We start from the raw sequence: 24,722 nt of genomic DNA, 5'->3' as shown, positions 1-24,722 counted from the left end.
AATGTAAATGAAATTCCACCAGTTTGGGAGAAATGAAAGCGCCTGGAGATCTGTACCTTTCCTGCCGTGGCCAGTGGCTTTATGTACATCTGAACTCCTGCATCCTGGAAAACTGGAACAACTCCATGACGTATCAGAAGAGAACACTGAACTTTACCTCTGGGAAAATCAAACAGAGAACCCTTATTCTCCATGGAGGACCTGGAGCTGTTTTATAGAGCACCTGTGGTAGGATGTGTGTCTGATAAAGCAACCCATGGACCAAGAGACTCTGCTCTGTTGCCAGCGGGATTGAAATCCTGCAGAGCTTGAGAAGGAGACACTTTACAGGCTTCTTTGGGGAAAGAGCATGCTCCTGCCCTCCCTTTGCTCTGGCAGAAAGGTCAGTATTGACAGGTCTTTCCCAGGTGTAGTTTCATTCTCCCAAACTACTCACTCAGCTGAGCAACACTTGTAAAAGCCTGAAGCCAAATGTTTGGATGTAAAATCTGGTGGCTAGAGTGTTCAGATGGCCTCTTCTTTTGGGCAAGCCCATTCCTGACGCAGACATCAGCTCTTAGAGATGCCACCGCTGTCAGCACGACCCTTCCTAGGACTGAGTGCCCTGCTTCCTTTTCCACTGATAGAGGGCAAAGTACAATTTTTCAGTCTCAAATTACTTTTATTTTAAGTCGCAGGGTTGGGTTAAGTGGGGAACAAGTGTTTGTGGGCAGTGAGAGCACGTGCACCCCAGATGTCTGGGACCAAGGTGGCCACTGTCAGCAGAGCCCGGGCAAGGGCCAGGATCTGTGATGCCTTATGGAGAGGAAGGAGGAGGGATAGCAGGTCCAGGGCTCTGGCTCTTGCACTGAGCAGCACAGCCCCATCCTTGGTGAGGACTGGACAGCAAAGGCCTCAGCCCCGTGCCATAGGTGAGTGCCAGCAGCCTGTTAATAGATCGCCTGGCAGGGCTCGCTGCTGAACGCTGATCACTTGGCAGGCCATTACCTTGAAAAATGAGCTCTGCCGAGCTTGCCTTGTGTTGTTACGAACTAATGATTTGCATTGATTAGCACGTGGCTCATGAGTGTCTAATTTATCAATCAGGGAGCACCAGGGGAGCGTGTGTAAACCGTGCTTTCAAAAATGATGTAATCTGTCAATTGGCTCATGAATGTGAAAGCTGCACTCACCTGACATGCTCTCCCTGGTGAGGGAGAGGAAGGACCCGGTCATCTCCTTCCCTGTCCCTCTGTTTCCAGCTCTGTAGCTGTTTCATTTTGGGGTGAGCCCTGCAGTTCAGGTACAGCCTAGTTGGTGACACTTCAAGCTGTAATTATTACTTTTATAGTAGTGGGAGCAGCGGTCATAAAGACACTGTTCTAGGTGCTGTCCAAGCCCAGAATGAAAGGCTGGTCTTTTATTTATGTCTATTTTAGATTGTAAATCCATTGCAGCCGGGAGTATCTCTTGCTCTAAAAGTCGGTGGGGAACCACAGTGGTATGGCACAGTAGTCAGGTACCGAGGACTATGAAAGAAAGGGGACCTCTGCCAGCTAGGAGTTCGTCTCCTGGCTTGCAGAACCCTCTGGCTCAAACCAGAAGGTTCATTGCAGCATATCCCACATCACTGCATGCTTGATCTGCTGTAACACTGACCCACCATGAAACCAAAGCACCTATGCCATGAACCGAAAAGAGATGGCCATCAGCATCTTGTCCCAACTTTCTCCTGGCCCTGCTGAAATAAGAGGAATCCTCGTCTGCCTCAGAGTGCTACGCTCGCCCTGCAAGAGAGAGCTCCTATCCAGCAGTTAGGCTTGTCTCTGTTTGACCTAATTTTGCAGCCTGGCTGGATTACACGAGAGGTCAGTGGGTGACTCTGCTGCAGGGATTAGACCCCGTGGCCCTGCCCAGTGCAGCCACCCATGCTCTCTGCCAGAGCCTGGCTGAGGGCGTGCCGAGGGAAGATTACAGTGCAATGCCTGCGGATGATAGGGATTAGCTGGAGGTATTCTAGAGAAGCTGTTTTCTTGAAAATCCTATTTTTGGTTGTGTTTTTTTTTTTAAAAAAAAAAGGCCTTGGGAACCGTGTGGGTGGAGAAGGGGGGAAAGAACCATTTTCCTTGGCTGTTGCAATACTGTAGCAAATACGTCTTGCTTCCTTCCTAAGCACAAGATTTAGGTCTCCTGGACAAAAGAAATGTAAACCAGGAACCTGAAGGGATTGCAAGACTAATCCGCTTTGCTGTCGCTCCTGTTGTGTGGAGCAGATGTGTGCGCTCAGGTGTACCTATGCATTGTACGGAGCGAGCATGCTGTGCCTGTAGGTGCCTTCTGCAGGGGTATTTTTGTGTGTACAGCTTTGGGTCTGTGGATGTAATTGGACGAGTGATCACACAGACACTGATGAGCTTGGGACAGAGTTTTAGAGGTAAGCCTTGCCAGGGTAAAAGCTGGAGGGCACTTGCAACTTTAGGATGTGGGTCTCCCTTGGAAGCAAAAGGCTGGGGTTTACTCTTCTCTCCTCTCCGGATCAGCTAACATCACTTCTGGTGAGAGTGACTGCCATCATGACACACTGGGGACTGGATAGCATTGAAAGCATGAGAGCTGAGAAGATTAAATACCTGGTTTTCCAGGATCCTGCTCTCCGTATGGTTGAAGGTGCTCTCTGATCTGTATTTGGATGGGCTGGCATCGTCCATGCAAGCAGCACCTTAAAACATCTGTACAAGAGAAGAGAGAGGGCTGCTGACTATTAGGCATGAGAAGGAGATACCTCACCCCTTGCTTTTTCAATTAGTGTTCCTAAAGGCCTTTGGATCGGTAGATAGACGGGGCTATTGAAATGCCGTGTTTTATTAGAAATTGATCTCCTGTTAATAGGCTTTAGGAAAATTAGAACAGATTATTCGACTGGAAAACACACACCAAAACGGAGGGAAATAGGAGGAGCATGGAGTGTCACCAGCTCCTTCTCCGTCTTTGCTCAGATCAATAGAGCTACATCATGCAACCCAAATCAATGGAAAAACAGAAATAGACGATCATCATAACGGCCTGACATTAGATCATACACTGTCTGTTGTGTGTTTGCCCCTGCGCCATGCCAGGAACAGCAGCCAGCAGTCCCAGCATCCACTGGGGAACATTAGGTTCATAAAACAGGGAGGAACGGATATTGGAAAAGCAATGAAGTATTAGAGGCCCCTGTGCAGTCGTAAGGCTGTGGCTGGGCACTGCTCAGAGCAGCCTGGATTGATGTGCTGGGCTCCAGGGCTGCTTGGATCTCCTGGAAATGAGGTTTGCAGATCCTTAATCCAATACTGAGAAATAATGATGGTGATTTCAGTGAGAAGCCCTGGGAGAAGGAAAGGCAGGGAGGACAAAAGAGGGATGCCTCGAGATATGGAGAGAACAGAGATTGTCCTGCCAGGTCTGGCTTCCCCTGCCCCAAAATATTTCTCCTTTCAGAGGCAGTGCCACAGCTGTGTTTGCTCCCTTGCAGCCAGGAGGACACAACAGGGATGGATTCCGTGACCTGTAGGGCTTTGTCTTTGAAATCCACTCTTGCAATCTTCTTGCAGCCACCTACTCACCTCCCCTGGGATCTGGGGTAATTTCATGGCCAAAATAAGCCACCAGCATGACTTGAGCAGGAGCTGCTGGAGCGTTGGCTGGAAGCATTGGGGCCAGCAATGATGAATTTCTTTTAAATTCATCAGCCCGGGGGCTGCTGACGCTGCACAAAAGAAGAGTGGTCGGGAGGGACGGGTTGGCTAAGTGAGCCATGGTTCACCAGTTCCTCTTCCACTTAGTTATTCATTTAATTATTTGTAATTGCTATCATCCAACCAGCGTCTGCTCCTGCTGTCTGCCTGGCCGGCCATCATGATCCTGCTCCCGACCGCACACTCAGGAGTCCTGGATGGGTTTCAAGTGCTTTATACAAAGGAGTTAATGGAGGGGATTTCATTTGGACTCTGTTGGGCCAGGAGTGATGCTCTGGGCAGGAGGTGATGGTTTTAGAAGAGTAGGAAACAGCTGAGCTCAATTGACACAGTGGAAAAGCTCCATTATTTTGCTGCCAGTGACCAGTCCAAGCTGTTGGGACAATAAAATAGAGGTAAGGTTGTAGCAGGAGTCCTGGTTCAGGAGTGTGCCTTTGAAGTGAGACTGAAGACAATTCTGAAGATAATCAGTTGTCCATGCTTAATTTGCTGTGATTCATATAGCAGAGCAGTCTTAAAGTGTATGAACTGGATTTTTCTTGGATAAAGAGAAACTGGATGATGTTAATGTGCTCCAAACACTGATTCAGTCTACGGGATCAGGCTTTGATGGGTCTGAAGTAAAGCTCCTGAAGCACATCTAGTATGGATGTTGGATTTTAGCAGAAAGAGTGTCCCTTTACAGATAACGCCTTTTACACTGTGCTATTTGCGAATGTAAATACACAGTTTGGGAGAGCTTTTCCCAGCTCTGCTGCTGGCACGTTCAGTCACTTTCCCTCTTTCTCACCCCCATCTGCACAATGAGGCTTTCCAAAAGAGACCATCCTCATCCAGCTTAGAGGAGGAATAACGTGCTAACAGAGGTGTGTGGTCCTCTCAGAGCACGGGACAGGATCGATGCTCCAGTCTGGAAGGCAGGTGTGTCTGTTGCTCTGGTGAGCTTAAAAATATTTGCTTTTTGCCATGATCTTGGTTCATCTCCAGGCAACAAGACTAAGTTTTTGCTAGCACCACTTCCTTCTTTGTCCTCCAACCCCGCTGATTTTCTCTGACCCTTTTGAGTCCATATCCATGATTTGGAGGGTTTTATTGTGTCCCTCTTTTCAATAACCGCATGATCCCAATGCATTTCTCCCTTAGAAGTGTGATTGAGGCATCTGCCACCAGCTTGCCTGGGAGACTGTGCTCAAGCATCACCCTTCTGTGGACCACAAGGCAGCTGGGGAGACCCAGATAATGCTGAAAAGCACCGGTTGAGTGACGGAAGGTATCTTTTACCTTCTTTCATCTACTGGATCCGTGGGCTTCTTGCCAGGGTGCCTGTAGGGCTAGGCATGACCAGGGTGTGAGCTCAGGGAAGGCCAGAGCCTGTGTCTTTAAAGATTAATGGTGTTGTTTGCTCATTAAGGAGATAATTTTGAAGTCAGCGCTAGCCAGAACATTCGAGTGCAAGTATCTGTTTGCTACTGGGAGAGGATATTTATTGTCTGATACTTCAGTGGATGTAAATAAACAGCCAGACCTAGATAATGTTCAGACAAAAAAAAACCAAACAGCTGCCAGAATAGGTCCCCTGGTAGTTGACCTTCAGGAAGCATCATGGTGATGTTTTAATAGCAGCCCGCTTTGCAAAACGAAGGCCAGTGAGTACAGCCTTCCAGGAAGCAGGATTAATGTGCAGCCTGAGCGTGTTGGTCCCCTGGAGCTCTGCACATGTGTGCTGGATTCAAGGAGGGCAAGGGGGCTTGGGGTGCTGAGTGGAGCATCTTGTGGTCCAAGGAGCTTGTGGTTGACCAGGGTAGGCAGGTAGGTAGTAGGAACAGGTATTCCTGGGGTGGAGGTGATGAGCGTGTTTGTGGAGGAGTGTGCCCACATCTGGCAGTGGTGGTTGTTGTGGACTGAGCATTTTGGGACTCATGTATGGCCCTCCCTATTGCTTCTTGCTCCCCTCCCTCTTGCCTTGCAGACGTGCTCATGGTTCACAGGCAGTTTCAGGGAGAAATCCTCACTGGACTGACAGTCAGGCTCTAATCCCACAGCCTAATAACATCTTGAATATAAGAATACCCATACTTTAGTCAGGAGAAAACTCTGTCTATCCCAGCACTCCAGCTCCACATGGGGCTTGTGGCTGATGCTGGCAAAGAGCAGGAGCAGAGCAAACTGCTGGTATGTGCTTCAAATTCCCTGCAATTGGCAACTTGGGGAGCTTTCTGAGCAGAGATTGTATCTGTGTCCCTGAGTTTAGTGGTGATCACTTGCAGGCTTTGATGAGAATCTTCTCATTTCCCCGTCACAGGCTCTTCTTTTGATATTTTTTGCTAACCCAGATGCCCTAGATCTAGTGGGTACCTGGGAACCAGGAAGAAATCTCTAAGAGAAATTGCTGTTGTGTTTTTTTGATGCTCAGGACTAAGAAGAATGTGCAGAAAAGGTGGAGAACCTCTGGGCTCCATGCCTGGGGTCAAACATAAGAAAACCAGAGGTTAAGACAGGTAAAGGGGTGGCCTGAGTTAAGGGCCAGACTTCTGGATGCAAGCTATGATAATCACCTCTTTGCTGGCACGGGGCTTGCACCGTCCGTGCAGCGTGGGTGAACACCTGTCAGACTTTCTGGCCTTCTTCTAAATTTCCTTTTTACTTATCTGCTAGCTCTAATGAGAGAGAAAGAGGTTTCTGCACTTACAGTTGTTGCGTGTGTGTGCATGAGTGCATTTGTGTGTTTTCCACATGTACAGTGGAACAAGCCCTGTTCCTCCCTCCCTCCCCCTCTGCAAAATAATGATTTTGCAGGCAATTAGGCTAGCAATAGCTGTTAAATCACTTCTAAGTATCTCTGTTTTCCTGGTGTGAAACCTCTGCAATCTTTTACCTGCACCAAATGCATAGGGGAGATCCCTGGGGGCCCTCCCGTCTGCGCGGTTTGTTAACTCCAGACAACTATTTCTGCAGCCTGCCTCTTCCATCTCTGAGCTCCTTCTCCTTTAATGGGGCCTGGCAAAGGCTGGGGACAGTGACTGAGCCCTGGGGTGATAATTGGCTGCTTACATATCTAGTGGCCTACAGATCTGACCCTGACGATGCTGAAAAATCAAGGTCGAAACAGCAAAGATGTAAGGTTTGTTTAGCACGGTGATCAGAAGAGAGAGCGAGGATTTTCTGCAGCCCTCTGACAGGGACGAGCACCCGCAAGGGACTGAGGAGGGAGGCAGAGCTGAAACAGCAGACAAAGCTCAGCGACCGCTCCCTGAGAGTGAGAACTTGGTGCAGGGAAGTCTCTGTGGGAACTAGGAAAGGCTCCTGCCAGGGGAGCTACCCTGGGCAGAGCCCCAGCAGGGAGACTCCTGTGGTTCCCAACCTCCAGCCCTTTCTGTCTCCTTCCTTTCTCCTGTCTGTCCTAAGGGGAATGACTCATCCTGATCCCGTTGGTCTCTTTGCTCTTGACCTCCTGGGTGAATCACATCAGTGTCCACTTTCAAGAAGAGACTCTGAGGAGCTGAATTCACCCATTAGGGACCATGGACATGAGGAGCCCTTTCCTCCCAGGCAGTCAGAGCCAGTGGAAGTCATGGATGCTCGGGGCTGGCCTTCAGGCCTTGACCTCTTTGTGTGTCGAGGCTGCAGACTGTGTTGCTGTCATCACCAAATTCATCAACATGACAAACTAACAGCTAATCCTCCAGTGTCGTTTGACCAGCCCAACAGCCAATGCCCACACATGCACCCGCTTCTGCAGAGGCTGACTGATAGCACGTAGGCTCTGAGCATCCCTGAGCACCCTTCACACCCTTTGCTGTCACAGGGAGCCCCTCTAACTCCTGTTGTGGTTCAGCCCCAGTCAACAACTAAGCCCCACGCAGCCGCTCGCTCCCTCCCCCCTCCCCAGTGGGATGGGGGAAAGAATCGGAAGAGCAAAAGTAAGAAAACTCATGGGTTGAGATAAGAACACTTTAATAATAATAATAATAATAATAATAATAATAATAATAATAATAATAATAATAGAAAAATAATGTGAGAGAGATGTGAAACCCAGGGAAGGAAGGGGGACCAAGTGATGCACAGGATCACCACCTGCTGACCGATGCCACCAGTCCCCAAGCCACTATCGCTGCTTCCCCCAGCCAGCCCCTCCCAGTTAACATACTGGGCATGATATCATATGATATGGAATATCCCTCTGGCTAGTTTGGATCAGCTCTCTTGGCTGTGCCCCCTCCCCTCCCGGCTTCTTGTGCCCCCGGCAGAGCACGGGAAGCTGGGAAAGTCCTTGACTAGTGTAAGCACTGCTCAGCAACAACTAAAACATGAGTGTGCCATCAACATTATTCTCATATTAAATCCAAAAGACAGCACTGTACCAGCTACAGTGAAGAAAATTAACTCTATCCCAGCCAAAACCATGACACTCCTCTCTGACTCATTTCCCCTGTCTTTCCTGGGGGAATAAGATTTCTTTGTTGTCATACAGCAGGTGGGGAGACTGAGGAAGGACAAAGATAAGAATCTGTATATCATTGCTTCCCTTTGATCATACAGGCTTTCCAGACCCTTTGTCATTCCCTCTTTTCCTTTCTCTTTGCCTCTCCAATATAGAAGATTTAGGCTCAGTTTCTTGGCTGAAAGGTCGATACAGAAGGAACAAGCTCCTGACTGTGCCAGCAAACAGTGGGAATGGGTCTTGATGCCATAATTTCTCCATGACTTGTTATTTCCTTTGGGTGGGAAGGGTGCTTTTTGCTCAGCTATCAAAGTGCACAAGTGCAAACCAGGGACTGGGAGCCTTTGCTCTGCCTTTGGACAGGAAGGTAGGGGGATCATGATGTGGAGCACGAAGCAGACGTAGTACAACTTTGTTTCTTCTAGGGAAGGGTACTGTAATGGTTGTGTTGCTGCAGGATAGCAGACTTTCTGAAAGGCAACACGTTGAAAACAGAGCAAGGGAGATAAGGAACGTGGACATATCTCTGAAACACGCAGCCACGGGGTTTGATGAAGTACAGAGCCTCACAAGATCCAGAAGGACCTGACACTCCTGTGGATAGCTAGATTATCCTGAATTGTGATTATAGTATTGACAGGGATTACAAACCTTGTCCAGCTGCTTTTGAGCCTGATCTCTAGAGATTGTTTTTTGACAGGTAAAGAAAAATCTGTTGCTTTGTGCATTTCCTTCTGTACCGCTGGGTCACTGTCAGGGGTAGACTGGGACTGTGCGTCTGGTTCCTCCTCATAATTCCTGTTATTGATGTTCCTAAGTGACACCCTGTTATGAGATGTGGCTGGAATCATAAGGCGCCATATTTGTGCAGGACTGATTTCAATATCTGATATATGTAATCAACAAGAGAAATAGTCTGTGTTGTATTGTACGCCCTGCAATAATATATTGCCCCATGGAATATTAGCAGTAAGAACAATAATATTGTCTGACTAGCATTTGAGTGAGTCAGTCCTGCAGACTCTCGTGTGGGCTTTTTTTTTATCTTTTGCTCATCATCACCACAAATTCTGCCCTTTGCGCCATCATTTTCAGCTCGGTAGATTTGTCCAGGCAATGACAGTAACACAGTGATAGCGCCAGCTAAAAGCGAGCAGGCTCTGGATTGTGCTACAGTGCTCTTGTGTTGATGGGACCAGCAGAAGCAGTTAAACCCGCTTTATCCTTTAAGTGAGGAAGCAGTGGAAAAATTCACTTTGTTATGATAGCGGTTGTTGTCCAAAAGACCTGGATCACAATGCATTTCTCCAGTGATTATTCTACAGTTGCCACAGAAGGAGGCAGAATACTCATGTTCTCTCTCTGTTTTTGGTTTTGCTCTGTAGATCCGTGTGGATGGCACCACCAAGAACACGCTGGAGTATGAGATTGTGCAGGTGGTGGATGCTGGCCCCATATTACGGGATATGGCCTTCTCAGTGGATCATGAACACCTCTACATCATGTCTGAGAAGCAGGTAAGGAATTTCATCAGTCAATGGTTCTCTGAAAGCTTTTAGCGTGATCACGCTATGGACGTCAGGATTGCATATGAAGTTCTGATAGTGAACACAGTTGCTACAAAGATGTGCCCCACTGTTGATCTCATAATTTTTCATGCTGAGAAACCATTGTATTTATACACTGATGCAATTTTTGAGGGGCCAGAGGCAAAGAACTAAGGGAGCAGAAGCCACCCCCAGCAGTGCCTTATGCAGTATGCGTCCTACTGGCTACATGACAAGGAGTTGCTACTGCGTCTGCTGCATACCACATTGCTCTCCATCCACGTTCAGCCTGTGGCTACATCTGCCACAGATATGGGTAAGTGTAACGCTGAATCATTTGGCTCCAGCTGGAGTATTTGGAGAAGCTGGAGCCTCTTTGAGACAATGTAGGATGCTGCCTGCCAGGGTGCAGGTCAAGTTTAGTGTGATGTTCCTGTGTGCTATTAGTATTATTACTGAAAAGACTACCAGCTAGACTCCAGGGAAGGACCAATGTGGGTGTTCGACATGGAAGCCCAGCTGATTCCAGCAGAGTGCTTGCCCTTAGGAAGTTTGCGGCTTGGGACGGAAGGAGGAAATAGTTTTGCATGAAGAAATTAATTGTACATAATTAGTCTTGTGGACATGCAGGGGCTTGAAAGATCGTAACTGGTTGATTCATGAGTGCTTGTGAAGAGCTTTAGATCCACAGGCAAAAGGGAGCAATGAGGTATTTTGGTAGGGTGATGGCAGGTGCCCTCCAGTGCAGCTTCCGTTCAACTGGAGACCACTGGTCTGAGCGTGACGTGTTCACTCATACATCAAGGTTCAATGTTTCATTAGGCAAGTATTACCCACCTGACCTTGGATCACATAAGTGACACCAAACATAAAACACCGGCTTGATATGCTCATTGCCTTCATCAGTTGCCTGGAGGATGTCTTGCTTGGGAGCACACATTCCTATAGCACTTTCAAAGCAGTGTGGTTTCTTTCCAGTATCACCCAGTTGCCTAACACCAAATCTCCCACTGATGTTGTGTGTTGTGCTCTGACCCTCTGACAGCACTGCGCCGCACTTGCCAACAGTCCGCAGTCTCCAGGATGGAGATGGGCCACAATGTCCCCTTGTCTGACCCACCCTCGTGGCAGTTTTACCATCCTCTAATTCCTGCCTTAAAAAAAAGCAACAGTGAATAATTGTTCCCTCTTCACCTGCCATGATTTTATAGACCCCCCTCATACCCTTTTCAGGTGGCTGTTTTCCGGGCTGTGTCTAACAATGAAATTATTAGCCTTTACCTAAGCTAGGAGAAGTTTTGCCCTGGCCCATAAGCAGAGATATATACAGTTTTTGGAGGGAGGTGTTTGCAGGGTTGCTGTGGTCCAGGATCTCAGATGTGGCAGGCTGGCTACCCCTCTCCCCATGCAAAGTTGGGGGTTATAGTTTCCATTCTATGACTGTCATTTCTTCTGCTTGAATAATTTTACTTTACATATTTTGTGTCTCTGATATCTCCGACTCTCTCCCTGAGCTATGGATATTGATACCTCAAATTACGAGTGGGGAGGGGAGAAACTCTGTACATTTGTCTTTATTAAATAAGCTGCTAGATGATGATAACTTAGGAAAAATGACATGATGACAGAGCTGGGCTTGTTTTCTCTTCTGCTCCATACTGGGCAAGAATGGGATGTCACCTCCAGTACTAAAGTGAAAACAGTCCCACTCACCTGTTGGGATGAGATGGGAAGCTGGTGATGTCTATGAGCTCCTGTGAGACTTTGGTCAAGACACTGCTCCTCTTTCTCATCCTTTTATTCTGTGGATCCTTTCTTTCCTTGGAGCAGAATGGGGCTCCCTGCATGGTCAAAGCCCTTAAGCATGATAATATGCCAATAATCAATGCACTGACTTCAGATTTGCTCAGTGTCCTTTTTGCGCAGGTCCATTTGACAACAGGTCACCTCAGATACCACCACTGGCTTTGTACAGCCCTTCAGATTTACAGAGACTATGCATTTGGCTCCTTTGGGCTGGGTAGTCTTGTAACACACCCAGGAGCTGTCCTAATTCTCTCTAGGAGATGGCAATGGGACAACTGTTCACTCACTCACTCACTTCCTTAAAAAAAATTAGATCTGGAACAAGATAAGCAACTTGTTTTTCCTCCAGAAACTTCCAAGAACATATTTTTTCTGGTTTTTTGACTACTTGTACTTCGCTGACCATTACAACATGAGCAGACTTATTTTGCTGTTGGCTATTCTGAAGCAGAAGCTTAAGCAGGTTTTTTAGGACCACAATTTGTTGGTGGAGCCCCATAGAGAATCCAGGAGCCCTGCGGTTTATTTGACCGTCTCCCCCCACCCATCTTTGAAGCCCAAGGGTGTCTGTATAAGAGAGGTTAGTGAAAAAGGTATGAAGTATTATTATTTAAAATCTGATCTGATTATGTGAAAGGCTCAATGCTACAGAAGCCTCTGCCCATCCGATTTAATCTGTGAAGTAGCGAGCAACGCGAATGACAGTGCTGCTGTCACAGCAGAACGGTTGTTCTCTGTGTGCTTGTGATATAACACACTTCGGGTGCTCGAATGAATTAACATTTGTAGGGCCTTGGTGGCTGAGAGCGGGCACAGGGGTTTGCCTTCGCTGGAGGCAGGACTCTGAACAGCGTGGAGGAGTGCAGGCTGGCCTTGGGGGGGATACAGCCCATCCACTGTACAAGCCATGTAGCACAGTTCTTTTCAGAAATGGATGAAGCTCTGACTTATCAGAGGTTTTCGCTGCCCACAGGAAACCCCTGGTATTGTGAGGTCTGTGGAAGTGAGGGACAAGAGGGTGATGGTTTGACCTGACCTTTTCAAAGGCAGGCAGGCACCAGGGCTGCTCCTGTCCTTGGGGATGGAGGAGGTTTCTCCTCCCTCCACCTGCTGGGCTCAGCCCTGGCTGTGCCCTGGAGATGAGTGGTTCTGTTGGGTGTGTAGCTGCTCCAATAAAAGCAGTTTTGCCAGGCTCAGCTTCATCACTGACCAGTCCTCAACGGGAATGGAATCCCCAGATATAAAGCCAGTTTCTCCAGCTTGTCCCAGCAAGTGTTGCTTTTGCCATGCCCCAATGGTGGGCAATGAGGTATTAAGACTCAGCTCGGCAAGGCAACCTTTAACTTGAAACACCTTCAAAGAGCTGTTGCAATAAACCTGGCTAGAAGAAGAGGGTTTCTCATGCTGTCAAAAAAATATATAGATCCTGGCCTTTTTAACGTCAGCTTCTGCGTGGGAGCACTTTCCTCAGTGCACTGGGGGGTCCTTGGGCTGCACATGGGACTTTTCATCTGGAGCTGGCCTCCCTGGGCTCCAAGGGGAGCGGGGACCCCTGCTCAGCTCTGTGCTCTGTGCCTGAAACAGGTCCTCCCTTGCAGCTCCTGTGAACGTTGAGAGGTGACAAGTGTCACTTGTCGGCGCTATCAGACATGCCGTGCCCTCAGGAGCAGGGTGCAGCAACTTTGCACAATCAGAGGGGCTCCACTATATATAAATACGCATTTTATAGGGAGACTGATCAAATGAAGGAGAGAAGATTTGTCACCAAAACCCGGAGACATGGTATATGAAGATCCCCTTATTTCACAGAGGTGTGGCCAAACACGGGTTTCAAGTGCGAATGTGTGCTTCGAGCCCCTGTCAAAAGAGTAGGGAAGGACTGGTGAACGCATGGGACCTGTCATGCTTTATCAGGAGATCTGACATTTCGCTCCGACCTTCACAAAGTCTCCAAGTGAGTTACAAGCCAGACGGTGTTTCATGCCGAGCAGAGGGTCTTGTGCAGCGGAGGCAGGGAGGGAGCTGCACGGAGGTGTAATTCGCTCACTTATCTGTCTGAATGCCACTTGTCCCTGTGTTGAGATGTTCCCTCTCGATCATGGGGATATGGGTACATTGGAGGCTCAGGCAGTTTCTTTTTCCTTCTTTGTTTCTGGTGTGCAGGCACTGGAGAGCCCTCTGCCTCACACACTGACCTAAGGGGATGAAAGGCAGACGTGAAATGCTGCTGGAGGAGCAGGGGAAGGAGGCCTGCAGTGTCTCTGCACATCCTCTGCTCCTTATCACACTTGCACATGCCTCCTTAGGTGCCTCTTCCTCCTCTAACCCTTTCTCTGGTTTTCTTTCTCCTACCAAATGAGAAGCCTGAGCCTACAAGCTCCCTGGAGCTCTCTGCGAGGGTTAAGATCTCTTTCACCCCTTCCTCACTGTCCCTGCCTCTCTCTCTGATCCCATCCCTCTCTGTGGCCCTCTCCTCTCATTTATGGACCTGCACTTGCTTTTCTGTCACTCCTCTAGTCCTGGCACCCCAGTTCCTTTGCTCTCTCCGTTTCCAGCTGCCACCACACTGCTGGCTGACCATGCCTCCTTGCCTCCTGGATGCTTAACAGTTGACATGCACATGTAGCCCCGCTCTAGGTGTCAGGAGGTGCAGGATGCTTATTTTCCTGTTGTGGCTTTGGACTAGTATTTGGAAGGTCAGGTCCATCACCCCCTAAATATCTGTTTCAGCATGTTGGACTCCTCGGTCTCTCCCAGCTTTAGGTGTGTCTTGCAAAGCTGACACAGCACCTGGAAGCATCTCCAAGATGTAAAAATCTCAGCTCTTCCCTTTGATATAGAGGGATCAAAGGGAAGAGTTAAAGAAAATGAACTTAAAGGCTCAAAAACCAGAAGGCAAACAGCAAGAGGCCCCAACTTTGTATTATTAAAATCCCAAGGCTTCGAGCTGCCTCCTACTTTTGGTTTACTAATGGTTAGGGAAGACTCTGTACTGCAAACAGTTTATGAGTAACCCTACATTTTACTCAGAGAAGGAGATTTGCTGTACCTCTCTGTGCAGGCGGGTTTGTTTTGTACAGGTGAGTCAGCTTCACGCTGCAGCGGGAAGTTGTCATCCATGATCTGAGAATAAATCACATCTGCGCAGTGCTATATTCCCTAAACCATTACAGTATGTTGAGGGTGAGACTGGTAGGGTCATGCATACCAGAAGCAGATAGGTATTTTGGGGGCTTTTTCAAACTTCGCCAATGAAATATCAAATAAATATGCAGCCCAGCTAACGCATGGCAGAAACCACATTTGGTAAAAATTAAGTAACAGTATCACAAATCATGCTGACAGGGTCTTTTTGGACTTTCTGTGTCTGTTTCTCATTAAAATGGGGAAGGCTTATACCTATTTGTCTCCTGAGATTTATTCTTCTTCACTTTGCCGCTGAGTCACTACCTGCAACAGAATTATTGTGTGCAAATTAGCTGCAAAGGAAGAGGTGGTGACTGGTTAGTTTACTTCTGATTTCATGACCAGTGATTAAAATCTTGTCTGCTGCTTATGTTATCATAGCAATTAGTTAAAGTAATCATTAATAACTTCACTTAATTATAGCTTAATTTCTTCAAATGTGGTCTTCGCTCAAGATTTCAATTAGCATTAACTCCTAGGTTTGGAGTGGCTGTTTCCAGGGGATTGTCAGTTTGAGGCTGTCCCCAGAAACACTGGCTCAGGATCACAAGCTTTAAAAATAACTCAAGAGTTTTTCCTTTTAATTTGCATTTGTTTGTTTATGAGCCATCAGGTTGCATGTGGACTATGTTTTTCATCATTGATCCAAAATCAGAAAAGACAGAAATGATCTTGTTTGAAAATGGAAAGCTGAGATTGTCTACTAAGTGTGACTTTTTGACCTGAGGATTTAAAAGCAGCAGAGACACCCATAAACTGTAAATTTTTGCACTGTTGTTGCAGATTTATGTCATACGACTCTGCTGTCTTGGAGGTTCTTGGAATATTGACTGTCATCTTGTAGAAGGGGCTACTGTGCATGGTATGAAAGGTGATGACCACTCTGTACAGACCTGCTCTTTGGGGATGGTCAGGTCTCCTGCAGGACTCTACTGTTCAACTTCTGAAAGCCAGGAAGGAAGGCTGAGTGTCGAAGGAAGCCTAGTCTCTTCCTTGGACTAATTGGCTGCTCCTAGACCAGACTGACATCCTAGGCAAGATCAGGGTCATCAGAGCTTCTAAGAGGCCCAAGTCAAGAGTTGAAATGCACATTCTCTTTGCAAAGACGTGTCATGTTAGGCTCTCTCTAAATCCTTAAAAGAGGCCTCCAAACTGCCCATTTCATTGCCCAGCTACCCTGCCCTTGGGCAGTCCTGCACAAAACAGGGAAGAACAGTTACTAGAGTTCAGTAAATCTCCAGCAAGCAATGAGTGTAATCCTGGTTGGCAGCAAAGGCAACTTTTGTTCTCTTTGACTGTTCTTTCCTGCCCCTAAAATACCACTCATCGCCCTCAGCAGTATCAGAGGCTGAACTCCGCTCTCCTTTGCATTTGCTTTCACTTAATTAAGGGCCTGTTAAATAAGGTCAGATGCCTCCTGAGAAATGACTGCATGGATGGAAACTCCTGCATGGATACTCAGCTAAGGATGGAAAAGACACTGTGTGAGTGTCTGTGTTTCTCAGCCAAGAATGATAAAAGCAATTTGGCCCACTGGCAAAACTGCAGCACGTTGTGCTGCTGAATCTTGTGAAATAATTCTTTATCAGCAAAAAGCATATTATTGCAAAAAAGTCATAGTTTAGCTTGGTTTTAACTCATTTACTGCTAGTAGATGGGTATCCTAGAAGTAAGCAGTTGTGGGCTAATTAAGGGAGTGGGGAGTCCCTTAACCTCCTGCTGGGTTGGTTGTGTGCTCCGGTGGGGATGTAAATAACTCAGAAAACTGGGTTGAGCAGGTGAGGAACCAATTCAAGGTCTTGGAGGTGTCCCAAATGAGCCATTTATGGCAAGGGAATAAATTCCTCTGGGGGGCTGTCTCCATCCCATGAGATGCATGGGCATCTGGAATTTCATCTCCCACTGTCCCTCAGCCTTGGGTTTTTCACACTTGGATTAAGTTCTTTGTATCCTTTGGAAATGCTTCTGTAAGCCAGTTTGATGCTGTATGCAGGTGCCCTACTTTGCCTTAAAACAAGTACTATGCTAAGTGCACTGGAAAGGAGGAAAGCTTTGCAGTTAAGATTTGGGAGACCTAGGCTTATATTCTGCCTTGCTCACAGAGTGTTTGTTACAGCTGTGGGCAAACCACTGTAACTCCATGTGTCCTGAAGGTACAGAAGATATTTCCAATATGAGGACCTCTTTCGGAGCTCTCCGCAATTCCTGCCACTGGCTACTGAAAACTCAGGTCTCCTCCTGACACCTGAGGCTAGTGTGTGTGCCCTGATGAGAGCTGGAAAGCTTTGCTGGATTTCAGCGTCTAGAGGGACTTTTGCTGTGTTATCATCAGGTACCTAGTCTGAGTTCTGCTGCGTGTATTGGAGAGGAAAATGGTTCCTGAGATAATAATTCTTCTCTTTGTAGCCATCCTGTTGATGACACTAAGTTATAGCTTTCTTGGTCCCATCCAGAGGAAAGTTTCCAAGCCCAAGGTATGTGGAGGGGACTAGCTGGGAGCAGTGTGACAGCCTTTCACTGAAGAGAAGGATTTAATACAAAATGCAGGTCAGTATCCCTTTGCTTCATGCTTGGCCTTGCTTATCTGTGCCAGAACCCTGTCTCTTCCAGACCTGCCCCATCCCAGAGGAATGACTTCTCTGCAAGCACATTGCATTAATCACTGGGATCTGGCTTGGGGGGAGTGTATCAGTGCAACTGCTCAAGTACTTTGAATAAATGTATCTGAGCCATCGACAGAGTCTAAACGCTGCTTGCTGGCAAGGCATGAATTTATATAACTGCCCTCTGGGTCAGAGCACTGCTGGTGAATTTTTACAGCTGATGAGCAGAGGGGGTTGAGTGACATGTCCTTGGTCATGCCACGTGCCTGTGACAGGGTAGTGGATCACAGCTGGGTCCCCCCAAACACCCCTGGGCCAGTATTTGGGGTGCACTTATGTCCCTACGGATACATTAACACAATTTAGCACCTGATACAGTCTTTCTCATTGAAAGACCTACGTTCAGTCACAGTGGTGGCATATTTGTGCTTGAACTCTACAGCTATGCCCTCTTCTATGTGTCCAATGTTTGAGGGTAGAACTATGGCTTTCACATCTGTGAATCTGCATTTAGCCTGAACTTCAGCAATGCCTAATGTCAGCATTCTTCTCTTAGCTTGCTAAAGAGTCACCACCATGCCAGGATGCTTCCTCCACAGGCTGCTTGAAGAGGCAATGCAGGAGCTGGAGCACGCATGGAGGCTTTTGAAGGTGCTGTGTTCCTGTAGAGGATGGTTTAATTAATCTTTGGGACTCCTTGCCTTAAAGTGTCCATGTGTTGGACACAATTGTAGGGGGTTGCCTGGAGTCGTGACATGAGAAATGACATGGGTCATTCAGTTTAACCAGGTCTCCCTCCTCCTCTGCCCTGTGTTTTTAAGTGGGAACATTGGTCCTTCTAATTCATGGGGTTCTGCTTTCACAAAGTAATAGCTACACCCTGCCTTGCAGAGAGGACAAAAATATGGGTAAGACTGGAGGAAAGAGTGAGCAATGCCTATGAATGCAAAAAGCATTTGTAGAGTCGTTCCCTGGGTGAGAAGTGGCAGGGACTATTGATCCTCAGGAGCAGGTGATGGGTGGGAAGCCTTGCAGACGTGTTCCCTGGGGCACAGTGCTGCCCAGCACACGGCGTGCGGGGTCATCCGGCACTATTGATTGTGGTGTTGTTCCTCTGCGGTGTGGCCTTTCTGAGGCAAACACAGACTGCTCAACAGAGCTATCGTGCTGTCTGGGGAAAAAGGAAGTGGATCTGTGGAGTTAAATGCATCGTTTCTCTTATTTTCAAGAAAAAATCCACTCCCACCTGTCTGAGTGCCGGCGGACCGGTAGGTTGTGGTTTCAGCTGGGAGAAGGTCAGAGTACTAAGAGCAGCTCAAGGAATTTAGCTGGAAATCTGAAAATCTCCATCCTCTCCTACCCCAGCACTTGACACTGCAACAGAAGGGGAGAAGAAAGAGGAAACCTAAGAAGCTGGTGATTACATGTGAAGCCTGGCAGATCTGTAATCCTGGACTCCATTAAACATCTGTCTCCTCCAATCTCACTGACAGCCAGGTCTCCTCCTCTCGGCTGCTTCGAACAGACCTTACGTTTGCAGGTCACTTGAAAGCACCGGTTGTTAATCATCCCCCTGCTTTGGTATTTCACTCCAGCCCAGCCTGGGCACCAGTGCTCCCAGGCAGGGAAGATTTGGGCAAGACAGAGACCCTGGTTTAGAGGTATAGGCACTTCCATACCTCTTGGGTTTAAGCTTTTAAGTCAAACGCCCACCTGAGTGCTTTCCCAGATGGGTGCCCGCTGGCTGTGAGGGACTGTTCTCTTAATTTCAAATATGCTTCAAAAGTTGCTTCTGTTGAGGGCTCATGTATCTTATTACTTTCTTTGAAGCAACTATTTGCTCTCTTGGGACATTTCCTTACACCATAAGTGCATAGACTTATAATTTTCTAATGCTTTTTCTATTTGTCATGTAATATCTCTGAACTCCTAAGCATGTTCCCTGTTAGTGGGGATTAATCAGCATTTTGTTCTCAGACTCAGGGAGAACTTTTCCAAGTGCCCCTGAATTTGCTGCGTCTTCTGTACTCCTGGCTTATTCTGTTCAATATCTCTCATCACTTTGTATTACTGGATATAGTCATTATAATCACAGATGTGTGTAGTAAGAACAGGAAAATTAAATCCATTCCAAAACCTGCCCTTGAAAGGCCACCTGACTTCTAAATTAAACTCTATTAAAAACTAACTTTAACATCATACTGTGATGTAAAGATTTTTTTCCAGGGTTTTTCAGGTTGTTTTCCTTTTTGTTTTTGTTTTGTTTTCCAGTTTGCGGAAGTTTTCTGGTTTGTGATTGGAGACAACTGTACTTTCAGTACCCTGAAAGTTATTTTCTTGCTTTATATCCTAACTGGATAAGGAAGTTATGGGAGTCCCTGAGACTTAATTTGGTTTGTCTTGCTTCACTTTTTTTCTTGGAGAAAGATATTTTGGACCAGTGAACTGAGCACTTGGTCAATACTCTGATGTACAGGGTATATCTGGTTTTTTGTTTGTAATATAGGCTTGGCCTGCTTAGTCACCCGTGTAGATGGACAGAGGAGCCGAGGAGGACACTGACTACTGACCACAGAACTGTGGTTGTGTCTATGTGATAAACATAACAAGGCCAGGGGTTTTGGGTGGTTGGGAAGATTTGAGGGCACAGAAAAATCAATGCAGAAGGTTGTGTGGATAGATCAGTAGGTGTTTGCCTGCCCATTCAGTGGGCACTGCGCATGGGCAGGACAATTTCTCTGCCCAATGCCCCATGTGTTGTTGCCTGAGTAAGAGTCAGGTTAAGCTTGGGACTTTTTATAATAATAGTCCTAAAACTCTTAGTTCTGGTGGCTCATCCCTATCCCAGCACTATTCACATCATACTGACTCCCTAGAAATCCTTTCCTTTAATTCACCTGATGAATTAACTTCTTTCCTCTAGTCCTGAACTCCTACATAAATACCTGCTCTTGTGTCCCTCCTCTGAGACCTTGGATCCATGGACACTTTGTGATGTATTTATGACCTTATAAAGCCCTTTGGATTTCTTGATGATAAAAGACAGTGTTTGTACAAGATCCTTGCTCCCATTACATCATTTGGGAAGCTTTCTCTGGGAGGAACCTTCCAAGCATTTTTGAAGTTCATGTGTCAGTAGTTTCTGCCCCAAAGAGCAAAGGTAGCCCATGTGCTTCCTCCAAACATCACGTCAGGAATGTGGTTTGATGGAATATCAACTCCAGGATGGTTCACATGATTAATGTTAGGTTCACAGAGCACTGGCACAAAGGAGATAGGTAAATGTTTGCACCGACCTAGTCTCCATCAGGAAAAGGGGTCCTTTTTTCCCAGCAGCTATACAAATAGATGCAATAAACCAGGGAACACTTTCTTGTGCTGAAACCAAGCAGCATGGTGTGGCCTCTGCCTGTAGATTTCAGCACTCTTACTCTCCCAGAAGAGGGTAGCTCCATCCGGACTGCGTAGGGAATAAACCCAAGCCATTCCTGGACATTGTTTGAGAAACTGCAATTTGGAGAGCCAAACCCATGCAAGAGACCATGAAGAGTTTGGTGGTGTGGACTCTCAGGGCTTTGCAGCACCTCTTCAGCTGTAGGAGGATCCATGGGAGTCTTTCCTCTGCACCACTAGTCATCCTGAAGCCTTTAACCCTGGGAAGGGAAGCCCGTGTATAGAGAGTTTTCAGGGCCAGCTGTTAGAGGGATCCTCTTTTGGCTTCCTCATGATATAAACTCGTCTGCCAGCTGTTGGACGGAGAAGAGGTATGTAACTCCCAGATGGCTATTTTTGCATTCCCTATAATTGTTTCTGAAAACAGTGTTGACATTTAGGCAAGGCTCTTCAGACAGCTTCTACTGCAAACTGAGCACTTTGAGCCTCCCCATGTGCTCTGACTGGGCTGAAGTGTTTCATGCTTTGCTACAGCCAGCTATGAGCTAAATGTTGGTAAGGGACAGGATGTCTTTCACCCACAGGATGCAGTGTTGAAATAAGCCAAGAGAGACTTGAAAACCCTTTCGTCTCCAAAACAGATGGGGAGATGTTTTTCTTTTCCTTCTGAAGGGAGCTGTGTGCTCTGTTTTTCACGACCAGCCCTCACAAGCTCTCCTTGACTTGCAACCCTCTTACAACCACTGTGTCCATTGCTAGGCAAGGAAGGGCAAAGCAGCAGGTAGCAGACCTCGTGGCACATTTTTAGCAGCTCGTGGGTATGGCCTATCGGTCCTTACTGCTGAGCATCTTTGCTCTCGTTGTGGCCGCAGCTGATACCATTGAAACCAAAGGGCATTTGGCAACTGGGTCAGACCCAGAAGCTGGTGCAAAGGAAGAGTCTTGCTTTCTGTGAGCTGCTTCATGTATAAAGGAAACCCTTCTCCTTCCACACTAAGACACCAAGAAAAGGTTGTGAGTTCATGCTATAATCACCTCCAAAGTGGCCTTTGTCTTCTTCTTTTCCCCTCTCTCTCCAAGAGCTTTATCCATCCCCAAAACTTCCACCTCAGGCCATTAACTGGCAGGTTGGTCATTACAAACCACTTGGCAGTGACTGATTGTGAGGGTCTCTTTTGCCACGGAAAATGTGGAACTGATTGTCTGGGTGACCCCATTTGACCTCAGGAATTCCGCATTTAACCTGGCTTTAGACATAATAAACTCCCGTAATTAGCAGAGACATTCAGCGACGACATGTCTAATTGATTGGAAATGCCAGTCCCCAACCAGAAGCAAAGCTCTGCTGAGGTGAGCCCCCGACAGGCAGCGGTGTGGGCTGCGAGGGAGTCATTGGGATGCTGTCAGGAAGCGGGAAAATGCAGGGAAGGAATGTGAAGCCTGTTGTACGTTTGCTTTTCTTTCCAGCTGAGAATGCTGCAGGTTTGCTTTTCTTTCCAGCTAATGGATTTGGTGATCACGCTATCCATCACTAATTACTTATCCCTACGCTCAGCACTTTCCCAAGGTTGAGCTCTCCCACCTTTGGGAAAATCCACCTAATCTCTGCACAGTCCATCTTAACCATGTGCTTGCAAAGACAAAAACACCTTCTGTGATCCTCATCTGAAAATCCAGCAGTTTGTGACCTACCAAGGAGGCAAGTATGGTCCCTCTTTGGGAGAACATAGTTTTTTTCAGGTTGTGGGTTGATGCTACTTTATCTCCCGTGTCAATACCAATCCGTGATATCCCTTCCCACGTCTTGCATTTGTGCTTCTACACTGATAGCTGGAAAAAAGACAACATTTAAAATTAATTTCTTGTTTTGGTTTGTGCTTAAAGCTGGCCGATTTACTGCCCTGGTTCACGGCAGGAGCTCAGGACCACCTGTGTGCACGCCTTGGAGGGTGGTACTCTGTGACATGGGACCAGGAATGGCCTGGGACTGGAGAAGGAGTTACCTTCATCTGCTGTTGCTGCTTTTTTTTCTTTTAATCATGGCCTTCCTCGCTCCTGCATGCAGTGGCCCAGGAGCCAGGTGGACTTTAGGTTACCCCTGTACCAGTGCTAGGGAGCATGACCAGGCACTGGTGGTGGATTGTCTCGTCCATTAGACTGGTACGATGGCACTTGGCACATCCTCGCAGTGGGGCTGGGGAGCTGTCTCCCAGACAGTCTTGGACATGGTTCAGGGATGACCATGGCCAGTGACTGCTTCTGAGAGGCAGTTTGGTTGCAGCTGCTCCATTTGCAGGCTAAGAGAGTCTAATGGTGTGTACATCTGCTGTTCTATATTCGCTGGCCTTAGGACCAGAGAGTAACGCAGGGCACATTAAATTTACCAGTGCAGAATCAACTTTACAGAGGAGTACAAAGGCAGTGTTATGTGATTTGTGTAGTTGGTTCAAAGTCTCCGTACAATTCCACGGGACAGGAGCCATTGCAAGCTGTCAGCTTGAACATTTAGTGTTTTTAGCTTGTACTCCTAATTAAACATTTGAAATATTGATTAAGAGCTGATGCCTATCTTATAAACGGGGACAGCAGAGGAGAAGAGTGGGTACATGTGTGGGGAAAGCCCTCGCAGCCCTCTGGAGCAGACTTGCTGTGTGCAGCGGGGTCGCTGAGCTGGCAGCATCCTCTGGTTAAGGCTGTCTATGGAGGCATAGGCATCCCTGGAGGTATCTGTCCGTGTTTCAGGGAGAGCTGCTTCTTAGCCACCTCAAGCACATGCCTGACCACAAGGGCCTCAGGTTTGCATGACGCAAGACAAGTCTCTGTGCAGTAAGAGGTCTAGGAGGGGCTGGAAAGGTCAGCTCTGATGTTCTCACGGCCTGTCAGCGGTGCTCCCAAACAGCAGCTGGACACAGGAGGAGGCTGTCCTTCACGACCTCCATGTGCTGGTCTCCTGGCCTATGCCAAAATCACCAGGTAAACAGGACCAGCACAGGCTCATACAGTGACCGTCACCAGCAGCACCACATAATTATTAGCATGGTTCCTGCCTGGGTTTACCCTGTGCCAGGCAGCACTCCTCCAGGCAGCACAGAGGTGAGGCTTGGGCAATACCATGGGCAGGACTGGTCCCTGGGACAGTAGGGACACATCAACCACATCTTCAGGAAGAAAGAAAAGAAAGTTTAGGGATGTAGACACTCTGCTATTTGCCAGCAAGGCTTGGCAAGGCTCCTCGGCCATGCCATGAAGGCTTGAACATTTGCTAATGCAGTGGGAGTCAGCGTGTCGATGCGGGGTTCCTGGGATTCACAACCCGCTTGTGTCTTCTGCTGCTCTTTAGGTACCAGAAGTTCACCCACCTCTGTGCATCCGAACTCCTTCAGGACTAGTTTGCTTGAGTTGTACCAGCTCCTCCCAGCAAAGGGAGCCTCCAAAAACCAAGCCAGGGCTTCAGGGACACTTTTATACCCTGGATCAATAAATTAAAAAGGAAAAAGAAATACAGTGACAACACCATATGCACCGAAGCATCCTGCAGAGATTGCGGAGTCTCAAAACAAACATTAGATGTGTAAACAGTGTATCAGCATTCCTTTGCGAGGGTAGCTGCAGATCCATTTATTGCCTTCTGATCATTTATTTTCATTAATTTTCATAGCTAAACAGATAAAAGTGCTTGTGGCAAATATCGTAGGCTCTCCCTGCTCCCACACAAGCCAAACAGCTCCCCTTTCTCTTTTCTAGACTTTGTTTTTAAACTGACAATCAGTCCACCTACTACTAATCGTGGCACAAAGTTTACACACCCAATAATTTGCACTGACTCCTTGCCCCTGTCTTCAGTGCTCAGACAGCTTTGGGATGTTAATTCTTTCTACTTAGAGGAACAGCGGTAATGATCGTTGTGCGAAAAGATCTTTTAAATGCTGAAGTATTGGTAGTTGATGTATGTTTAGGGGTTTGTGTGTGCCTTTGTTTGCTTCCTCATGTAACTGTTTAAGAGAAGGAAGGCGAATTCACACCTGATAAA

General features: G+C 47.3%; 1 protein-coding gene across 5 annotated transcripts in view; it reads left to right on the top strand.

Annotated features, from left to right (window-relative positions):
* The window catches only part of PLXNA4 (plexin A4), a 460,615-nt gene that overhangs the window by 219,087 nt on the left and 216,806 nt on the right, over positions 1 to 24,722 (top strand). For all 5 annotated transcript variants that reach the window (XM_075081683.1, XM_075081685.1, XM_075081687.1 and 2 more), the window contains one exon: positions 9,543 to 9,674. In XM_075081683.1, coding sequence (XP_074937784.1) covers positions 9,543 to 9,674 — 132 coding nt within the window. The remainder of the gene's footprint in view (positions 1 to 9,542; positions 9,675 to 24,722) is intronic.

The sequence above is a fragment of the Phalacrocorax aristotelis genome, chromosome 1 (assembly GCF_949628215.1).
Source record: "Phalacrocorax aristotelis chromosome 1, bGulAri2.1, whole genome shotgun sequence".
Taxonomy (NCBI): domain Eukaryota; kingdom Metazoa; phylum Chordata; class Aves; order Suliformes; family Phalacrocoracidae; genus Phalacrocorax; species Phalacrocorax aristotelis.
Note: the sequence above shows the minus strand (reverse complement) of the source record. Positions and strands in the feature narration are given on the sequence as shown.